The sequence below is a fragment of the Salmo salar genome, chromosome ssa28 (assembly GCF_905237065.1).
Source record: "Salmo salar chromosome ssa28, Ssal_v3.1, whole genome shotgun sequence".
NCBI lineage: Eukaryota > Metazoa > Chordata > Actinopteri > Salmoniformes > Salmonidae > Salmo > Salmo salar.
In genome coordinates, this window is record NC_059469.1 from 24,227,196 (window position 1) to 24,249,576 (window position 22,381).

The window sequence follows — 22,381 nt, forward strand, 5'->3', positions numbered from 1 at the left end:
GAACTCCACGTCACAGCCACTGACAAAGCACATGCCTGCATTCCATTGTAATGCAGCAGGATAAACTGTTTTCATCACTGTAGCACATTCAGAGATTGTATAATAATTCATAGATTAAAAAAAAAAAAAAAAACTGTTTGTCATAGACGGACAACATTAATATGAGATGAAAGGCGAGTTCCTACCGAGTCCAGGAAGCCAAGCTAGAGCTATGTGTGACGTTCACAGCATTGGGGGCAGACGTTTTGATCAAGAGAGACCTTTAGAAAATATGCAAATGTTCTCTAACACTAAATATACAAATATGTATTTTACAGTTATCAGGAAGTTGAAATCTTAGCCATTTTTACGTTTGTAATTTGATTATACTATATTTGTAAACTAGGAAATACATCATATCAAATATAGCATATTTTATCATATTTGTACTGTGTACTTGTATCCTCAAAAGTGACTGCACCTCAGCAATTTATAACAATTTTTACCAGAAAGGTGAGATGTTAATCTTTCTTGGAGTATGCAGCATTACTAGTTATTGTTTATGGCCCTGTCATGATAAATAATACATTTGGGGGATTACGTAGATTACATTTTCAATTACATTTAACTGGTTTTAACACACACACACACACACACACACACACACACACACACACACACACACACACACACACACACACACACACACCTCCTTCAACCCAATCTGTGTCATGTTATGAAACAGAGACAATGACAGCCTAATGATGCATAATGATATTAGTTGATGTACAAGAGCCTAGCTTGGGTTGTCATCACACTTCTTCTATTAAGTGTAAAATTATCAATTACATAATAATCCATGCCTTCTAGGAATGCTATAAGGTCCAAAAGTTATGGGTGGAGTTAAAAAGTTGGATGTCATAAGTATTACAATGTAAACTTCCTGTTAATCTGTCTGTCTGCATATTTCAAGACATGGCATATGAGGGTGCTGTGAGATACTCGATGGGTTGTAGGATACTTTCTCGTAAATCATTTTGAAAAAACTGGATATCAACCAACCTCTATCGTTAACACAATTGAAAGGTCAAATGCTTTATTATCTAAATGTTGAAAGTGTGTGGGCAACGGAGAGAAACAAAATGGTGCAGTTTGAGGACATGTGGCAGAGAGTGATGCGGGTGCTGGAGATGGGGGTGTGAGCAGGTGGATCTGGGCAGGAGTGATGTCATTGATATCTCTGTGTGTTTGTATGCTGTTGGTATGTGTATGTTGTGTATTGTTAGATTTTTTTATTAAATCTTTTTTATTTTTATATGCCTTTTTCGTATTCTTTATAGCTGACATCATGGATGGGGTGACACATTTTTATTTTATTGCAGAGGTGTTGTTTCATATAGACCCGGTTGGATAGACCTGGTCTGAGTGAGGGAAGCAGCAGAAAATATATTTTTCAGCTACTTTATTAACCGGAGCAGATAAAGCGTGAAAGGAGGAAGAGAGGCGGGGCTCTGGCAGGCGGGGAGGGGCCGTATTGTGAGTGAGTGACACAGGGAGCAGGATGGACGGATGGGAAGACGAAAAACAGCAACCAACCAAGCCGACTCGCTTATTTCTCATCAAATATGATTACGTAGTACCTGTCTTGACTGCATCAAACCGAGAGAAGCTAGTTAAGCCAGCTAACGTTAGCTAGCTAGGTTAATTGAGGCTTCAGTGCATGCGCTTTCTCATTCTACAGTTACAAATAACAACAACCATTCAGAATATTAAGTAGCAGACTACCTGTCGGCTTTTGGTCGTTGTAGCCTATCCTTCTCCTCTAACTTTTAATTCAGTCATTTTAATTTCATTAACCATTGATTAAATATCTCCTAACTTTTGCCACACACTGAGGCTCTATGACTGTAGCCTACTGCCGCTTTGATGACTTATGATTGGCCAGCAACAACAACATGCTAAACACGCCATGCTCCACTCTTGTGAAAAGCAAGAGCAGCAGCATAAATTATAACATTCTCTCTCCATACTTTTTATTTTACCTTTATTTAACTTGGCAAGCCAGTTAAGAACAAATTCTTATTTACAATGACGGCCTACACATGTCAAACCTGGACGACGCTGGGCCAATTGTGCGCCGTAGGGACGCCTCTAGCACTGAGATGCAGTGCATTAGACTGTTGCGCCACTCGGGAGCCTATTACAACTGTAGCGGTCGGATATGTACGGCCCCTTCCGGACAAGTCAGTTAAAATTACACATATACAAGCCCTGTGACAGTCATATCAGATCCGACCCAGACCCGTGACAGTCATATCAGATCCGACCCAGACCTGTGACAGTCATATCAGATCCGACCCAGACCCGTGACAGTCATATCAGATCCGACCCAGACCCGTGACATTATTTAGAATTCTAGATCCAGACCTGCTCCGGTCCCGGATCGGGTTTCGGGTAGTCGGGTACAGGTGGATCCGTGAAGACCTCTACCCTGCTGTGAATATTACAACAGGCTTTTACTGTGACTGCTTGTTGACTGTCGAGAAGAGTGAAGAGAGAGAGAGAGAGAGAGTGGGAGAGAGAGAGAGAGGCATGGTCTAGGTCTAGGATTTCACCCACTTCATCAGTACTACATTTGTATGATTTCCTTTCTAAACAATAGATTGATATGAAATATAAAATGTTTACTGTGATGTAAATATTTTGACCTAAATGATATACTTCCTCTATTTCCTTATAATGCATTGATGCATTAGGTCTCCCTCGTGAAAGAGGTCTAGTTAAATAAAGGCTATACAAAGGCTATATAAAATATACACTACCATTCAAAAGTTTGGGGTCACTTAGAAATGCCCTTGCTTTTGAAAGAAAAGCAAAATTTTTCTCCATTAAAATAACATCAAATTCATCAGACATACAGTGTAGACATTGTTAATGTTGCAAATGACTATTGTAGCTGGAAACGGCAGATTTCTTATGGAATATCTACATAGGTGTACAGAGGCCCATTATCAGTAACCATCACTCCTGTGTTCCAATGGCACATTGTGTTAGCTAATCCAAGTTTATCACTTTAAAAGGCTAATTGATCATTAGAAAGCCATTTTGCAATTATGTTAGCACAGCTGAAAATTGTTGTGCTGATTAAAAGAAGCAATAAAACTGGCCTTCTTTAGACTAGTTGAGTATCTGGAGCATCAGCATTTGTGGGTACGATTACAGGCTCAAAATGGCCAGAAACAAAGACCTTTCTTCTGAAACTCGTCAGTCTATTCTTGTTCTGAGAAATGAAGGCTATTCCATGCGAGAAACTGAAGATCTCGTACAACGCTGTGTACTACTCCCTTCACAGAACAGCGCAAACTGGCCCTAACCAGAATAGAAAGAGGAGTGATAGGCCCCGGTGCACAACTGAGCAAGAGGACAAGTACATTAGAGTGTCTAGTTTGAGAAACAGACATCTCACAAGTCCTCAACTGGCAGCTTCATTAAATAGTACCCGCAAACACCAGTCTCAACGTCAACAGTGAAGAGGCGACTCCGGTATGCTGGCCTTCTAGGCAGAGTTGCAAAGAAAAATCCATATCTCATACTGGCTAATGAAAAGAAAATATTAAGATGGGCAAAATAACACAGACAATGGACAGAGGAAGATTGGAAAAAAGTGTTATGGACAGACGACTAAGTTTGAGCTGTTCGGATCACAAAGAAGAACATTCGTGAGACGTAGAAAAAATGAAAAGATGCTGGAGGAGTGCTTGACGCCATCTGTCAAGTATGGTGGGCAATGTGATGATCTGGGGTTGCTTTGGTGGTGGTAAAGTGGGGTATTTGTACAGGGTAAAAGGGGATCTTGAAGAAGGAAGGCTGTCACTCCATTTTGCAACGCCATGCCATACTCTGTGGACAGTGCTTAATTGGAGCCAATTTCCTCCTACAACAGGACAATGACACAAAGCACAGATCCAAACTATGCAATAACTATTTAGGGAAGAAGCAGTCAGCTGGTATTCTGTCTATAATGGAGTGGACAGCACAGTCACCGGATCTCAAACCTATTGAGCTGTTGTGGGAGCAGCTTGACCTTTTAGTACGTAAGAAGGGCCCATCAAGCCAATCCAACTTGTGGGAGGTGCTTCAGGAAGCATGGGGTGAAATCTCTTCAGATTACCTCAACAAATTGACAACTAGAATGCCAAAGGTCTGCAAGGCTGTAATTGCTGCAAATGGAGGATTCTTTGAACAAAGCAAAGTTTGAAGGACACAATTATTATTTCAATTAGAAATCATTATTTATAACCTTGACTATATTTCCTATTCATTTTGCTCCTCATTCATGTATATTTTCATGGAAAACAAGGACATTTCTAAGTGACCCCAAACTTTTGAATGGTAGTGTATATACTGTACATGACAGTAATGTATGGAGGATAAATGTAAATTACGTTTACACACCTTTTTAATGTGTAGCATTTTCACGCATATACAGTAGCTCTAAATGTCATGTTAGCATATCCACTGTCTGCCACCATCATCATCTTGATAATTGTTTGGCCTTTAACACCTTGTTTACCACATACATCTTCGTTAATTAGATTATTTTTACAGCATTATTTGTCTTGACAAGTTGTTGATAGCCAACTACTTTTTTTGCCAAAGTCACATGGACTAAATATAGACACAGACAGCTACTCCACCCGCCTCCTTCTTCCTTCTCTCTCCCCCAAACCCCGCCCCACTTCTTTTTTCTGTTCCCCCTCTCCTATCCTCCCTTTTCTTTATCCTCTTTCCCTCCCCTTTACTGTCTCCAACTCCTCTCTTCGCTGTAGGGAAGTACGTCACCACACCTAGGTTGGACAGAATTGGGTTACCACGTGGACAAGCTGCCGTGCTGCTTCAGAAAGAAAGCCAAAACCACAGCATACTGTCTGCCAGAATGAATAACTGCAGAGGAAAGATTTCATTGTGGCACAACATGTTGTAGGCAACCTTAAAACAGATTGCATTATGCTAATATGACATTGCATTATGTTAATATGACATGGCAAATTATCAGTCTTTTCTCCTATGAAAGGTCAATGGTTTGTGCACGATCCCAAAAAGCCACGAACGCTGTGTATTTTTTTCAGCCAGTCAGTATTATGGCCATGTACTATCCTTATGGATTTCAATATAATGAAGTACAGTTTCTGCCTATAGTATATCACATCCTATCAATGAGGTAGCTAACCAAAATTATAAGTGTACCCAATCTTACGAAAAACCTAGAGTTTATGGCCCCAAAGAGACAGCAAACCAAGATTTGGGTTGAGCTTCAATCTTGCTCCTCAATACCACCATCAACCATCCCACCATCACCACCACCATCATCCACTCCATCGTACTACCACCGTCCTTCCCACCATCAAAATCAGGATAAGTTTAGATCATGAATCATAAATCCCTCAGATCTACCAAAGACAGCTGAGTCTGTGTGCAGTCAAAAACACGATTTTCCTTTGTTTTATATATATCTCCACACTATGAGGTTGGAATTATACTGTGAAATTGTGAAAAATATGATAACGTCCTTTTAGTGTAAGTGCTGTTTAAAAAGACTGCCTGAAATTTCAGCCTGTCGTGGTGGAATGGAGTTTTGGCCTTCCATGGTGACATCACCAGGCGGTAAATTGGTTAATAGACCAATAAGAAATAGAGTTCCAAACGTCTCTGCCAATAACAGCTGGTTTTCAGTGTTCCCCTCCTCACTCAGACCACTCCCAGACAGCCCTAGCAAAATTCTACTTTGAGAAATGTATCTTTGCTAAGAATCAACAACAAATAATTGACAATTTTAATTGAAAACAATGAAAGTATGGTACTTAACTGTTACAAAGAAAGGATTTGATACTAACATAAAAACAGCTGCATTGGCCCTTTCCCGATTGGCTGCCTGGTTGAGTTCCTTTAGGCCCAAAGCAGCCATTTTTCTCTCAATATCAAATCATTTCCAGGGGACAAATTAAGAAGGCCTAGTTTACTGTGATTTTTTTTTCAATTAAAATTGTCAAAAAGAAACAAAAATAGCTTCTTAGTAAATAACAATTTCTTGAGCAAAAATATTTCTATGACTTCTGGAAGTGGTCTGAGTGGGGAGGAGAAAATGGAAAACGAGTTGTTATATTGGCAGAGAAGTTTGTAACTCTTTTTCTTATTGGTCTATTAAATCATTTAACCAACAAGATCTCCTGGTTTTACCAATTGGACTTCAGATTTGAACGTTTATCCACGTTTCTTCAAACGTCAAATTTCAAAGTGTTTTTGACACCGTGGCTTGACTCCTCCTTCTCAAACCCCATTGGAAGACAACGTCAGGGGAGAGGGACCTCTGGCTTTCTCATCCAATTGGTTTTGAGAAGGAGGCAAGGAGAGAGGAGAGAGGAGAGAGGACGGGAGGAATTTGTAATTGAGATTCTCCCATATTCTATTTCTATGGTTTCATACCTCTGACGGTACATCATGACATTTGTATAGCTCAAGAAAGAATATCTGCCTGGTGTCTCTATGTTCGTACGCAGCACAGGGAGAAATGGAGAAAGGAAGATGGTTCCTCTCAGGACAGTGGCAGCCATGATCCGTTCTCACTGTGTCTTCCTCTCTCCTCACCAGGATTATTATTCTCCCGACATCTGACATGCAGGAGGCCGGGCACACATAGCACCACACACACACACACACGGCACAGTACGTCACTGTGTTCTGCACATGCATGAACAATGGAGCAATTGCAGAAAACTGTAGTCAAGCCTAGAGATGCAGTGTCTTTACACACCAAAGCATAGAGGGACACACACACACACACAAACAATGGTATGGAAAACACAGTGAGGTGTTAAAGTAGCATGGATTGGTAGGTTATTTTAGTCATTCATCATCTGTCATTCAATGTATATATATACTGCTCAAAAAAATAAAGGGAACACTTAAACAACACAATGTAACTCCAAGTCAATCACACTTCTGTGAAATCAAACTGTCCACTTAGGAAGCAACACTGATTGACAATAAATTTCACATGCTGTTGTGCAAATGGAATAGACAACAGGTGGAAATTATAGGCAATTAGCAAGACACCCCCAATAAAGGAGTGGTTCTGCAGGTGGTGACCACAGACCACTTCTCAGTTCCTATGCTTCCTGGCTGATGTTTTGGTCACTTTTGAATGCTGGCGGTGCTTTCACTCTAGTGGTAGCATGAGACGGAGTCTACAACCCACACAAGTGGCTCAGGTAGTGCAGCTCATCCAGGATGGCACATCAATGCGAGCTGTGGCAAGAAGGTTTGCTGTGTCTGTCAGCGTAGTGTCCAGAGCATGGAGGCGCTACCAGGAGACAAGCCAGTATATCAGGAGACGTGGAGGAGGGCAACGTGTAGGAGGGCAACAACCCAGCAGCAGGACCGCTACCTCCGCCTTTGTGCAAGGAGGAGCAGGAGGAGCACTGCCAGAGCCCTGCAAAATGACCTCCAGCAGGCCACAAATGTGCATGTGTCTGCTCAAACGGTCAGAAACAGACTCCATGAGGGTGGTATGAGGGCCCGACGTCCACAGGTGGGGGTTGTGCTTACAGCCCAACACCGTGCAGGACGTTTGGCATTTGCCAGAGAACACCAAGATTGGCAAATTCGCCACTAGTGCCCTGTGCTCTTCACAGATAAAAGCAGGTTCACACTGAGCACATGTGACAGACGTGACAGAGTCTGGAGACGCCGTGGAGAACGTTCTGCTGCCTGCAACATCCTCCAGCATGACCGGTTTGGCGGTGGGTCAGTCATGGTGTGGGGTGGCATTTCTTTGGGGGGCCGCACAGCCCTCCATGTGCTCACCAGAGGTAGCCTGACTGCCATTAGGTACCGAGATGAGATCCTCAGACCCCTTGTGAGACCATATGCTGGTGCGGTTGGCCCTGGGTTCCTCCTAGTGCAAGACAATGCTAGACCTCATGTGTGTCAGCAGTTCCTGCAAGAGGAAGGCATTGATGCTATGGACTGGCCTGCCCGTTCCCCAGACCTGAATCCAATTGAGCACATCTGGGACATCATGTCTCGCTCCATCCACCAACGCCACGTTGCACCACAGACTGTCCAGGAGTTGGCGGATGCTTTAGTCCAGGTCTGGGAGGACATCCCTCAGGAGACCATCCGCCACCTCATCAGGAGCATGCCCAGGCGTTGTAGGGAGGTCATACAGGCAGGTGGAGGCCACACACACTACATAGCCTCATTTTGACTTGTTTTAAGGACATTACATCAAAGTTGGATCAGCCTGTAGTGTGGTTTTCCACTTTAATTTTGAGTGTGACTCCAAATCCAGACCTCCATGTGTTGATAAATTGGATTTCCATTGATTATTTTTGTGTGATTTTGTTGTCAGCACATTCAACTATGTAAAGAAAAAAGTATTTAATAAGATTATTTCATTCATTCAGATCTAGGATGTGTTATTTTAGTGTTCCCTTTATTTTTTGGAGCAGTATATATATATATATATATATATATATATATATATACGAAACGTTATACTGTAGAATACACCATCATGGGAGTATCAGCATAAACTATCTCCCAAAACCAATAGAGGAGTCTTCCAAAGTTGCGTCTGAGAGAAGGTTACTATTTGGGTTCTCACCCTGGGACTGCTATTCCAGACATACTCTAAATGAGACCATGTTGGCTACTATGGAGCTACATGCACAAGACAATCAAATGTACGAAATTGTCTATATCCAAATGGGAGCATCAGCATTATTTAAAAAAAATAATAATATTTTACCTTTATTTAACTAGGCAAGTCAGTTAAAAAGATATTCTTATTTACAATGACGGCCTACCGGGGAACAGTGGGTTAACTGCCTTGTTCAGGGGCAGAACAGCAGATTTTTACCTTGTCAGCTGAGGGATTTGATTCAGCAACCTTTCAGTTACTGGCCCAACGCTCTAACCACTAGGCTACCTGCCGCCCCTGTACCCCTGAACCAAAGGAGCCCCTAAATGATGGTTCCTATTTGTATTTCCACCCTGTGAGAGACTGCTCTCGTCAGGGCTAATATTCCTCTTAGGCTACACTCCTCCAGGAGTCAGTTTCATATTTCTGTTCAAGCCCACATAATAAGTACCACCAATGGAATACAGTGTCTGCTCTGAGAATAATTGAAGAGAAAAATATAACTAATGTGGCATGAAGTAGCAGGTGTCTCACTGCAGGGGAATGCAGAAATTAAGATTAGGTGTCAGGCCCTATGGGCCCTGGTTAAAAGTAGTGTGCTAAGTAAGGAATAGGGTGCCATTTGGGATGTAACCAAGAGATAATGTTCTCGTTACTTCATCAACAAAGCCATTATCAATGCAACGAGGAAATGACAAACAATGATAGGAAATAGACGAAGCATGGCCAAACACTAACACCTTCTCAAATGGGATCATTGAAAATATTCACATTTCCAACATCTGCCTTCAAATCACAGAAGAATATGGTCCAACATTGCACCAACATCTATAGGCCAAGATCCAGCCATAAGAGCACATGAGCAATGTCAGAAGTCCACTATCTTCTCTGAAATGCTAACCTTGAAATCAAGAAAAATGTCACCAAGAAAAGGTTTCTGGTGTATTTCACATTTCATAAAAATACTTAATTTCGAATGCTTAGATGATGCTATTGTAATCACTCATCAAAGATTGATAGATCAAGATTGAGTTGGAAGAAATGAATACAGGTGGCATATCTAACAAGGCCTCTAGTCCTGGCTACATGATGTTATGGAATACACAATATACTGCATACAGCACAGGAGGTGGTGGCACCTTAATTGTGGAGGACGGACTTGTGGTAATGACTGGAGCGGAATAGGTGGAATGGTATCAAAGACATCAAACACATGGTTTCCAGGTGTTTGATGCCATTCCGTTTGCTCCGTTCTAGCCATTATTATGAGCCGTTCTCCCGTCAGCAGCCTCCTGTTGCATACAGTTGCTGCAAATATTCTACACATATGTGCCTATTGTAGTTGCTCCATATATTTTCTTTGAATGTGCATGTGGAAATCACTTCCTTCATCTTCTTCCAAATCCGTATTGTTTTTAATGACTGGAAACTTTCAGAAGGAGGTAAAGCCATTGGAGATGAAAAAACGTCATAGGTCAACCATTCTCTGGTGACCTCTTCCATGTAAAGGCAAGACACCTTAGAGAATGAGGAACACCTGCATGTTGGGCTAATGAGCCCTTGCAGGAGCTCAACCACTCATTAACAACCTTACAAACAACTATGACAACTTAAAAAATTGTTGTATAATGATGAACCTATTTTCACTGGAGGGTAGGTTACTTGAAATTCTTGAATTGGCCTACTAGATAAGGCCTAAAGACCCATAGGGCCTACAGGCCTTTTGGGCTATCCTGGTCTAGAGGAAGAGAAGATGTGCATTTTCTGTAAACTGTTGGACAACTAATACCGCTTGAAATGATGTAAAACGATAAATAATCATGTCGTGTTGTTGTTTAGATAAAGGGGAGCTGTTGGATATTGTTAGTAAGACAGACAACGGCCCAAAAGAGAATCCAGATATCTTACCTTCGCTGCAGTCTTTGCCCTGGTAGTCAGTCTGCGAGCAGTCGCACGTGGGTTCGTCGTTAATGACATTGCAGACCCCTCCGTTTAAACACATGTTGGCCGCCGCACCACAGAGGTCGTTAATGACCCCCGCGCTGTTTAAAAGCGCCGATTCCGTATTGTTGACCTTTATGTCCGTTATCCATCCGGTAAAAGGTACATGGTCCTTGACCACAGCTGATGTTAACCTTAAAGCCACAGATCGTAATTCCGGTGGTATTCCCCCAAGAAACAAGTGGCTGAAGACAGTCATATCCCTTCTTTTCGACTTCACTTCGACCCACTTCACTTCATTGTCCACCATTAGCGTTGTGTTTTTAAAGTTTCTCCATATTGTCACAGCATGCCACTGGCTGTCATTGACCGCTGTGTTGGTTAGAACCGTTGCAGGCTCAGCGCAGAAGATGGAGAATCGAAGACTGAGTTTACCGTTGTGTATTAGGAGTTCTAAAAAGTCGCAGAATCCCTCGTCATCGAAGTACACTAACAGCCCGTGGGAACTCTTGGTTTTCATGTTGAAGCTCATTTCACTCTCACAACATGCATTCCACATTGGAAACCTGGCCCACTGGCCTTCTGCGCCTGTAAACTCCATAGTAGCCCCAATGTCTACCATACAGCACAAGAGAAGGCCTACCCATATTAGATGGGCGCCATGCCGCATTGCAAGAACCATGATGTGACGGAATTGTTCTTTAGGTCTAGGCTACAATACCGCTGAGTCAGATTTCAGACGGAATTGTCTTTTATCAAGCTAGATGAAGTTAGGGGTAAGTGTGATGTAATACGCTGACTTACCACTAAGAATTGTGTATGTGAACTGACACATTGTAAACCTAAATTAATTATTTTGTTGTCATAGCCTACCAGCAAGCTACACTAGTGTCCCGAAGAAAATACCATCTTTGAATATAGGACCACTTTCTGTCGCGTCTAAATCCCAATTGCTCAGTCCTATTTTTTTTATTTTATTCTGTCAATATCTTCTGTTTCCCTATTAGTTTGATTCTATAATCCAGATTTTCTTCCAATAACAGGCAATGGTGATTCAGAATCCAATTTCCATCAGGCCTTTTATTTCTCTTGATTTTTGAATGTTTCTTATTTTCGGTGCCAGGCAGCTAGAGCGCACCAGTCGGTTCTACTGCTGTTGAAACGGCGTCAATAACCATCCTATTCACACCAGCGAGAAGTGGCGGGCATCCAGAGTCATTGCTTTTGGCTTCTCACCCTGCATCCTCCGCCAAACAGAACGATTGTTATTGTTTGATTGATTATCGCATGGAGCTTTTCTTTTTTTCCCAAGGCCAGTCTCTGATCCAAAAAGCTTAAGCTTACAACATAATGAGAAGACGATCTGTAAAAAGAAAAGAAAAATAAGAACGGACAGTTCATTGTGTTTTAGAAACATTTTGTCTATCAATTTGTCATATCATGTTAGCCATCTTACATAATTATGATATATTCAGTAGAGGATGAACAGAGACCCCAAGGAATTGTGGGGAGCTGCGGTGGCGTGCCGATTGAAATCACAGGAATTTAGGGATCCAAACTCAACAAATGTCCAACAAATGTCAGGGAAACTTAACGTAAGTAAGCATTTCATTATTAGTCTACACCTGTTGTTTACGAAGCATGTGACGAATAACCTTTGATTCGATTAGATTTTCATGTAGGCTATGTATTTATGAATGTTTCACTGCAATTAGAAGCACATTTCTCAAAGCAAATCTAAGCAGCTCACAATTACATAGACATCAACTAGCAATAGTCACCACTACTAGGCCTAGATAATTTAATTTAATTACATCTAGAGAGATCATTTAGAATTGTAAATAGCTTATTCGAAAAAGTCGATCAAAATAAGTCTACAGCTGTAGCCTGTCTTATCTAACACATTCTTTCTCCCCATAGCTATCCCAGGGGGAGAGGATACCTTTACCTTCCCCTATCAACCCTAATAGCCCGCCACAGGTTGACGATATTATATGCCTCACAAAATGCTCCGCATCCAAGCAGCAGCATACGCAATCCTCTCAGCACAGGAACGTTCCATGAACTCTATCATTCCATAAGTGGATCGCATTCTAAATGTTGCGTTAGATAGGCCTAAGTGTTTTTGTTATTCCAGAGAATCTGCATGTAATGAAACTGCTGGAATCTTATTTGTAGGTTTCCTCATTATTTCATATTTTGTTTAACTCAGACATTCCAGTAGAATTAAGACAAGCGCATGAATTCAGAATTTTCAAAGGGGACGAGTTGCCTACCAGACCTCGGTTCAAAAACCATGTTAACTATTTAAGTTACTTTCACATACATTTCAAAGGAAGTATCTGCACACGTTCAGAAAGTAGTAGCCTACATTTGGAAAGTATTGGCATGCATGGCATGTATTTTTTTTATATAGGAAATTACTTGAAAACAGAGCTAGACTACTTTCATATACTTAAAATCGAAGTTGTTGAGTTCGGCCACATTGTTTGAAAATACGAAAACACACAGGAAATAAGTAGCCTATGTAGATCACACATACTTAAATACGCATGTATTTGAACCCAGGTCTGGGCAGGACAGACAGAAAAAGACCTCTCAATCAAACCTAAACGAAAATCCTTCCATCCAAATGAGCTATACAGTTTGCTAGAAGCCATAATAGACGGGGGATCGGGGACTGGAAATGAGTTACAAAGATTCAACCCATATCAAGTCAAATGTACCATAATATAATGACAGAATGGCATAAAGATAAACATGAGATTCCACAGCTGGCCCCATTACACTGGCTGTCTTACTCTCAACACATCAGATCATTCTAAATTGACCCGTGCCTTCTACAGCAAACAAAATGAGCATATAAACGTGTTTTTATAAGGCACTTGACAACATCCCTTAAATATTGCTAAGAATAATGAAATCAAATCTGTGGATGACACAGTTCCAAACGATTATGTATGTTTTATGATTGTTCATCAGCTATTCCGTTGCCCGTCTAGCAGCTCAACCTACTAGAGAAAAATAAAACCATACATGGAAAAAACAAGGTCTCTTTCACCTGCATCTGGAATCTGATCATGCATGGATATCCAGGACCGACCCAAATCAGAACCCAAGTCCTCGTTTTCCTTACCAAAGTATTGGATGATCCTCTCTTGTTTCGAACACCACCTTTAATCTTAATTAGGCTACCCACCAAATAACATCACCATGCAGTGATCTCCGACACAAACTACCCCAACAGATCCACACCAAAAACCCTCAGCCTCACACTATTTTAGAAAACTGTGAATCACCGCATCATTGATCATCAGACCGAAAAAAGAAACGGCTTCTCTCTCCTATGTTCTAAAACTTACCAACACCTTTATAACGATTGAAAGAAGTCAACTCATAACGGTACTTTACCTAGGTAATTCCTCCTTTTCGATCCTCAGAAAACGAAACAAATGTAGATAAACAGAGTCCCGGGAAAATCCTGTAATTTTGGTCAGGGAAAAACGGTGCAAACGGTGCAATCTGCCTCCCTGCTGCGCTCTGCAACAGACTGTCAGAAGGCAGAGACAGCGAGTGGGTCACGTGTCTCTCTCTCTCTCTCTCTCTCTCTCTCTCTCTCTCTCTCTCTTGTGTAGCTGCCTGGCTGCCGCCTACTGGAGAGGGGAGGGGCCGAATGCTGCAGCACCTTGGACAGCGCCGTAAGCCGCTGGGGAAGTTGCAAATTCAAAATTGGCTGTATCATGAAAACAAAAATGTGCTCTTTGGTCTTAATTTAAGGTTATGGTTAGGCATTAGGATTAGCAGTGTGGTTACGTTTAGGGGTACGGTTAGCGTTAGGTTTCAAATGAAATTGTATGTCTTTGTGGCTGTGCCAGCAAGTGACCATTCTGCAGAGCTGCCTCCAGGGCAAGATTCATGACAGTACATGACAACCTGCCGCCGCTGCTGCCGAACGAACAGAATACATATTCATCCACACTCACCAACCGTCGCCTCCGCAGACCTACGTGAAGTCACATTTCGTTACCAATAATACACGAATTAAATATCGATGAATTAGAGAGACAGGTGGGAAAAAAGAAGGTTGCGGTGCAGGCAAAATTAGTATTCTGTCGGCAACGGGGGTGGAAAACGGAAGAGGGAGAGGGGAGAGAGAAGCGATGCAACGTAACAGCATCAGGCTGCGCCGCGAAGGGATGTGGCGACGTTTGAGGCCGGCAGGGAGTTCTCTTGATAATGGGATTTTTCTTACCATGAACACATTCTTTTAGTTGAAGTAGTGTAAGCTAAACAACATTATTGATTCCCCCGGGTAAATGTAACACAGCGAATTAAAGTGGACACTGTCGTTTAGCAAGTCTTATAAAAAGCAGGCCAACAAGAGCATATAGACTACTGTTCTGTAAAATGATCAGCTCCTGCTTGTTATAGCCTAAATCAGTACTACAGTTAAGTGATATGATCATAATAGCCTACTTTGGGAGTGGTGATATTTGAAAATGTTTGATATGATATAGGCTAATTAACAATATAAAACATTAAACCGTTAGGCCTACTTAATGTTTCCATTTCTCTGTTTGTTGTAGTTTGGCAAAAGACCCAGCTCCACAGTTAATCGTCTCATTCCAAACCTCATTCAGAACATATCCCCATGACCAATGAGTGAGTCCGGTATTTCATGGCATAAATAAAAGCCAAAGAGCGGTCCTGGCGCTAACATTTGACCCATTGAGGAACCCTCACGATAACTATTCTAGATTGGTGTCTGAAGGCATCGCGGTCCAATCAATCGTTCGATTCAGCAGGGATGGACGAACCGAACGGATTTGATGTGACCATTGACCCCGCCCGCGCTGTTCTAAAACGTGATCACAGCGAGATGATTGCATTGTTGTCAAAGGCAATATAATTTAAAGTTACAGAGACAATCCGTTTCATTTAAAGTATTTTAAAGTGTACTCTCTTCACACTGTTCCTTTTTCCAATCCAATACTACTGGAACATTGTGCCTTTGCTGTGTGTGTAGTAATAAAACAGATAATAATAATAAGGACTTATGTTTGTGTCTGTGTGTATGTGTGTTATTGCTATGAAGGCATGGTCATGGTTAATGTTTGGCTACAGACAAGGCAGTGAGAAAATTAATGATCAAAGGAGATGAAACAGACTAAGAAAATCTTAAAGGGAAATAGTAATGTGTGTCGTCGTCCCCCCCCCCACATGTAATGTGTCCTTTTAAGTATGTACAGATCATTTAGTCTGGATCTAAATATAGTGCACTACTTTTGAGCAGGGCTCACAGGGCTCTGGTTAAAAGTAGTGCACTATGCAGGGAAAGGGGATTTACTTGGGATGCGTTCATACTTTTTAAGTATACAGTTCTGACTCAGAAAGGGTGTTGAAAGGAAAAGGTCTTTTCACAATAATATCATATTTTTTCAACTTTCAAAGCCTTTTGTATTTAGCCACTATGCCGAGAATGAACACAGAGTTAGTGAACACAGAGATAGGGCACTTTATATTAATGTGGGGCTTCAGATTTCCTCTCTATAGGCTCATACAAGGATAAGACAGTCAGTGCTGTTCCATGTTAGAGAAGCTGACTTTGCTTCTTCTTTAATGGTTATAAGAATTAACTGTGCTATGCAGTCCTACATACTTTGACTCTATACATTAATATTGTATAGCTACTCATGTGTGGATACAAAGACATTGATTTTGTGCACTTGATTTGTCAAGAGTGATAGTGGACTGGAGCTAGTCATGGTGTAGAAAAACACAGTCCAACAATGGTGCCGGTTCGTTCAGCACCAGCAGTAACTCAAGTTCACTTGGTTCAGGACCATGGACAGGGCACCAATGGTAACTCCAGTAGACCAGCATATAGTCTAGTCTGGTTCCAAATGTAGTGCACTACTTTTTATCAGGGCCCATAGTGCACTAAGCAAGGAAAAGAGTGTTATTTGGGATGCACTCATACTTTTAATGAAAACAGTTCTCACTCAGAAAGGGTGTTGAAAGGACAAGGTCTTTCCCCATTAATATAATATACTCTACCGTTCAAAAGTTTGGGGTCACTTAGAAATGTTGTTTTTGAAAGAAAAGCACATTTTTTTATCCATTAAAATAACAATTTGTTCAGAAATACAGTGTTGGCATTGTTAATGTTGTAAATGACTATTGTAGCTGGAAACGGCTGATTTTTAATGGAATATCTGCATAGGACTACAGAGGCCCATTATCAGCAACCATCACTCCTGTGTTCCAATGGCACATTGTGTTGGCTAGTCTGTTTCTTTTTAAAAGGCTAATTTATCTTTTTTTTCTTCCTTTTTTTTACCCCCCTCTTCGGAGAGCAAATATCACTTTTTTTTTACATCTTTTTTTTGCTACATATACATTCATTTTACATACACATTTACATATATATTTTACATATACATTTTACATACATGATACTTTTATATATAAAAACAATACACTACCAAACAAACTCTTTAATCCCAACGCTCAGCCACTCTCTGCCCATCCCACCTATCTCCATAGACCACCCTTGTTTGGTTTCCATGTGCCATATATGTTTCAATTGTGCTGTGATGTTTTAAAACATTTTTGAATCTTTCTAATCGTGTATTATCCACAGATTGTGAGATAAAGATGAAAACCTTTCCTACAAGTATTGTTATATTATTTATTGACTGGCTATGGCTTTCCATGTCGCCCAACACTGCTAATTGTAAGGTTAATTTTAAGTGCATGTTGTGATTTTTTAACCATTCCTGAAACTGTGACCAGAAACAAGCTACATAGGGGCAATACCAGAATAAGTGATCTATTTATTCTGTCTCTTTGCAACACAATCTACAGAGCTGAGGTTGTTGTATGTCCCATATACTGTAACGGTCGTTGTATGTAGTGGACCAAGGCGCAGCGGGTTGAGTGCTCATAGTGACTTTTATTGAACACAAAACAAAACAAGAAAACGATCGAACGAACAGGATTGCAGGCTAAAACACACAGCTATGCAAACAACAACTTCCCACAAAGGGACAGGTGAAACAGGGCTACCTAAGTATGACTCTCAATCAGCAACAACGATGTACAGCTGTTCCTGATTGAAAGCCATACCAGGCCAACACAAAGAAATACACAACATAGAAAACCATAGAAATACAAAACCAGAACATTACCCAGAAACCCCGGAACACATAAATCAAACACCCCTCTTACATAAACACATATCCCATTAAACCCCGAACCACATAAAACAAATACCCCCTGCCACGTCCTGACCAAACTACAATAACCAATAACCCCTTATACTGGTCAGGACGTGACAGTACCCTGTCCAGAGCTTCCGGCAACAGTACCCCATCCAGAGCGTCCGGAAACAGTGCCCCGTCCAGAGTGTCCGACGACAGTTCCCCGTCCAGAGTGTCCGATGACAGTGCCCCGTCCAGAGTGTCCGGCGACAGTGCCCCGTCTAGAGATGGCCCACAGTCCGGAACCAAGAGAGACGGCCTACAGTCCGGAACCGAGTGAGACGGCCTACAGTCCGGAACCGAGTGAGACGGCCTACAGTCCGGAACTGAGTGAGACGGCCTACAGTCCGGAACCGAGTGAGTCACCCTACAGTCCGGAGCTCCCAGAGTCGCCCTACAGTCCAGAGCTCCCAGAGTTGCCCTACAGTCCGGAGCTCCTAGAATCATCCTTCTGCCTGAGGTCTACAGCGAAGTGCTTCAGCCTGAGGTCTACAGCGACGTGCCTCAGCCAGAGATATTCAGCGGGGGTGGACAGGTTAGGTGGTGGACTAAGGCCAGAGCCTGATTTGGGGGGGGGGTGTAGCACGGGAACCGTTGGTGACGGCAGCCACCCTCCCTTCCCTCACTTTAGTTTGGGGGGTTTATTTTGTGGTTATTTGTGTGAGGTGCATCCGGGGTCTGCACCTTTGGGGGGGGTACTGTCATGTCCTGACCAGTATAAGGGGTTATTGGTTATTGTAGTTTGGTCAGGACGTGGCAGGGGGTATTTGTTTTACGTGGTTCGGGGTTTAATGGGATATGTATTTATGTAAGAGGGGTGTTTGATTTATGTGTTCCGGGGTTTTTGGGTAATGTTCTTGTTTTGTATTTCTATGGTTTTCTATGTTGTGTATTTCTTTGTGTTGGCCTGGTATGGCTCTCAATCAGGAACAGCCCTGTTTCACCTGTCCCTTTGTGGGAAGTTGTTGTTTGCTTAGCTGTGTGTGTAGCCTGCAATCCTGTTCGTTCGATCGTTTTCTTGTTTTTTTAAAATGTTGTGTTCAATAAAAGTCACTATGAGCACTCGACCCGCTGCGCCTTGGTCCACTACGTACGGCGACCGTTACATATACAGTATATAGCATTCTGTTGGTGGCAAGAATTTGATATAATAATTTAAATTGAAAAACTCTAAGTGTTGAGTCAAGTGTAGTTTTTTGTACCAGCTCATAAACCATGTGCCATGGAATTGGTATATCAAAAATCTCCTCCTATTTATTTTGCAACATGTAGGGCGCAGCTGTCAACATTTTTGTCCTCAGATGAAACTGGTATATTTTTCTATTTATGTCAATTCCTTTCAGCCAATTTGTATCTTTAATATATGGCAGGCAAACAAGTTCCCTACATTCTCCCTTTTCCACTTGCCTCCTCAATTTTTGTGGTAGTGCTGAAATCAGTTGGTTGTAAGTTTGGATTGAGCAGATATTACCATATATTTTCAATAACTGTGTATGTGATATATCTCCTCCATTTCTGTTCATAATATCATTAATAAATATAATGCCATTTAAAAAAAAAAATCCATAAAGAATGTTTTTTTATGAGTCAATATATTTGAGTTTAACCATAACATTTGTAATAATATTTTTTCTATTTTTTCTGCAGGACAAAACTGAAATTTTAACCAGCTTTGTATGGCTTGTTTAACCTGTTTGGGATAGGGGCCAGTATTTTCACAGCCGGATAAAAAAACGTACCCAATTTAATCTGATTACTACTCCTGCCTAGAAACTAGAATATGCATATAATTAGTAGATTTGGATAAAAAACACTCTAAAGTTTCTAAAACTGTTTGAATGGTGTCTGTGAGTATAACAGAACTCATATGGCAGGCCAAAACCTGAGAAGATTCCATACAGGAAGTGCCCTGTCTGACAATTTATTTTCCTTCTGTACCATCTCTATCAAAAATACAGCATCTGTGCAGTAACGTGACATTTTTTAAGGCTTCCATTGGCTCTCAGAAGGTGCCAGAAAGTGTAAAGGGTGTCTGCAGTCTCTGGGCTAAGAACAGCAGGAGTATTTGTTACTGGTCAGCCTGTGAATAGTGACACAGGAGATGCGCATTCACGAGTCTACTCCATTTTTTTCTTTCAGTCTTTGAATGAATACAACGTCACCCGGTTGGAATATTATCGCTATTTTACGAGAAAAATAACATAAAAATTGATTTGAAACAGCGTTTGACATGCTTCGAAGTACGGTAATGGAATATTTTTTTTTTTAAATGTCACGAAATGCGCTCGCGCGTCACCCTTCGGATAGTGACCTCAACGCACGAACAAAACGGAGCTATTTCAATATAACTATGGATTATTTCGAACCAAAACAACATTTGTTGTTGAAGTAGAAGTCCTGGGAGTGCATTCTGACGAAGAACAGCAAAGGTAATCCAATTTTTCTTATAGTAATTCTGAGTTTAGTGAGCACTAAACTTGGAGGGTGTCAAATTAGCTAGCCTGTGATGGCCGAGCTATCTACTCAGAATATTGCAAAATGTGCTTTCGCCGAAAGCTATTTTAAAATCTGACACCGCGATTGCATAAAGGAGTTCTGTATCTATAATTCTTAAAAGAATTGTTATGTTTTTGTGAAAATTTATTGTGAGTAATTTAGTAAATTCACCGGAGGTTTGCGGTGGGTATGCTAGTTCTGAACATCACATGCTAATGTAAAAAGCTGGTTTTTGATATAAAAATGAACTTGATTGAACAAAACATGCATGTATTGTATAACATAATGTCCTAGGAGTGTCATCTGATGAAGATCATCAAAGGTTAGTGCTGCATTTAGCTGTGGTTTTGGTTTTTGTGACATATATGCTTGCTTTGAAAATGGCTGTGTGATTATTTTTGGTAGGGTACTCTCCTGACATAATCTAATGTTTTGCTTTTGCAGTAAAGCCTTTTTGAAATCGGACAATGTGGTTAGATTAACGAGAGTGTTGTCTTTAAAATGGTGTAAAATAGTCATATGTTTGAGAAATTGAAGTTATAGCATTTTTAAGGAATTTGTATTTTGCGCCACGCTCTACAATTGGATATTGGCGAGGCCCTAAAAGGTTAAGAAAAGGTGATACTTTAAACAAAATAAAATTTTCAATGAGTCGGAAATGAGAAGTTGTAATCTGTATGAAGGCAAAAAAAGCAATTTTTGAACAAAGGATGAGCTTTTCTTAATAATCTACTGGATAACCATTTTGGATTTAGGTATAACTTATGTATGAATGATACTTTTAGGTTGAGTTTTAAAGATTTAATATTTAATCATTTTAGTCCCCCAAACTCACATTCATTATATACAAAGGCACGTTTAATTTTGTTTGGCTTAGCATTCCAAATAAAATTATATTTTTTGTTCATATGATTTTAAAAACTATTCATCTGAGTAGGCAATGCCATTAGTAAGTAACTATACTGTGATAGGACCAAAGATTTGAAGTTTTCCATAAATAGACAAGTATTTACCTCTCCATAGTTGCAATATCTTATCTATTTTTGCTAACATTCTATTGAAATGAATAGTGGTAAGTTCATTGATGTTTTTCAGATGTGAATACCAAGTAGGTCTACTTCACCATCCGCCCATTTTATTGGTAAACTACAAGGTAGTGTATTTTTAACGATCCAATAATTAATATGGTACACTTGTCATAATTAGGTTTTAATCCAGAGACGCTAGAAAAGTGATCAAGATATTCAATGAGACTGTGCAGGGATCCAGATTGTGGACTTAAGAAAAAAACTAGAGTCATCAGCATACATTGACACTCTTGTTTTTATCCCCTGGATTTCTAACCCCTTGATGTTCTTGTTGGATCTAATTTTAATAGCTAGCATTTCAATGCCCATAATAAATAGATATGGAGACAACGGACATCCTTGTTTTACTCCTCTTAAAAGCTCAATACTTTCTGAGAAGTAACCGTTGTTTACTATTTTACATCTGGGGTTGCTGTACATGACTTTAACCCATTGTATAAGAGATTCACCAAAATTAAAGTATTCCAGGCATTTATATATAAATTCTAATCGTACTTTATCAAACGCCTTTTCAAAATCTGTTATGAAGACCATACCTGGTATCTTCAATGTTTCATAATGTTCAATTGTTTCAAGTAATTGTCGTATATTATCTGTGATATATCGTCCATGTAAAAAACCTGTCTGATCAGGATGAACAATATCTGGTTTAACCTTTTTTATTCTATATGCTATGCATTTCGCCAGGATATCACATTACAACATTGAAGTGTTAGAGGCCTCCAGTTTTTAAATGGACTGGATCTTTATACTTACCACCTGGGTCCTGTTTTAGTGGTAATGAAATCAGACCTTCTTGTTGAGTACCTGAAAGTCTACCATTCGTATAAGAGTAATTAAAACATGGTAATAATGGATCTTTGAGTACATCAAAAAAGGTCTGATATACCTCTACTGGTATACCGTCAAGCCCT

General features: G+C 40.7%; 1 protein-coding gene across 29 annotated transcripts in view; it reads right to left on the reverse strand.

Annotated features, from left to right (window-relative positions):
- The window catches only part of LOC106589744 (neurexin-1a), a 517,818-nt gene extending 503,599 nt beyond the window's left edge, over positions 1 to 14,219 (reverse strand). For 18 of the 29 annotated variants that reach the window (XM_045709962.1, XM_045709961.1, XM_045709966.1 and 15 more), the window contains exons 1-2: positions 14,033 to 14,218; positions 10,589 to 11,984 (exon numbers count right to left, since the gene is read on the reverse strand). In XM_045709962.1, coding sequence (XP_045565918.1) covers positions 10,589 to 11,303 — 715 coding nt within the window. In that variant the 5' untranslated portion in view covers positions 11,304 to 11,984; positions 14,033 to 14,218. Of the gene's footprint in view, positions 1 to 10,588; positions 11,985 to 14,032 lie in introns of all 29 variants that reach the window. The other 11 variants (XM_045709964.1, XM_045709965.1, XM_014180038.2 and 8 more) reach the window with 1 other exon arrangement.
- Between the last annotated feature and the right edge of the window lie 8,162 nt (positions 14,220 to 22,381).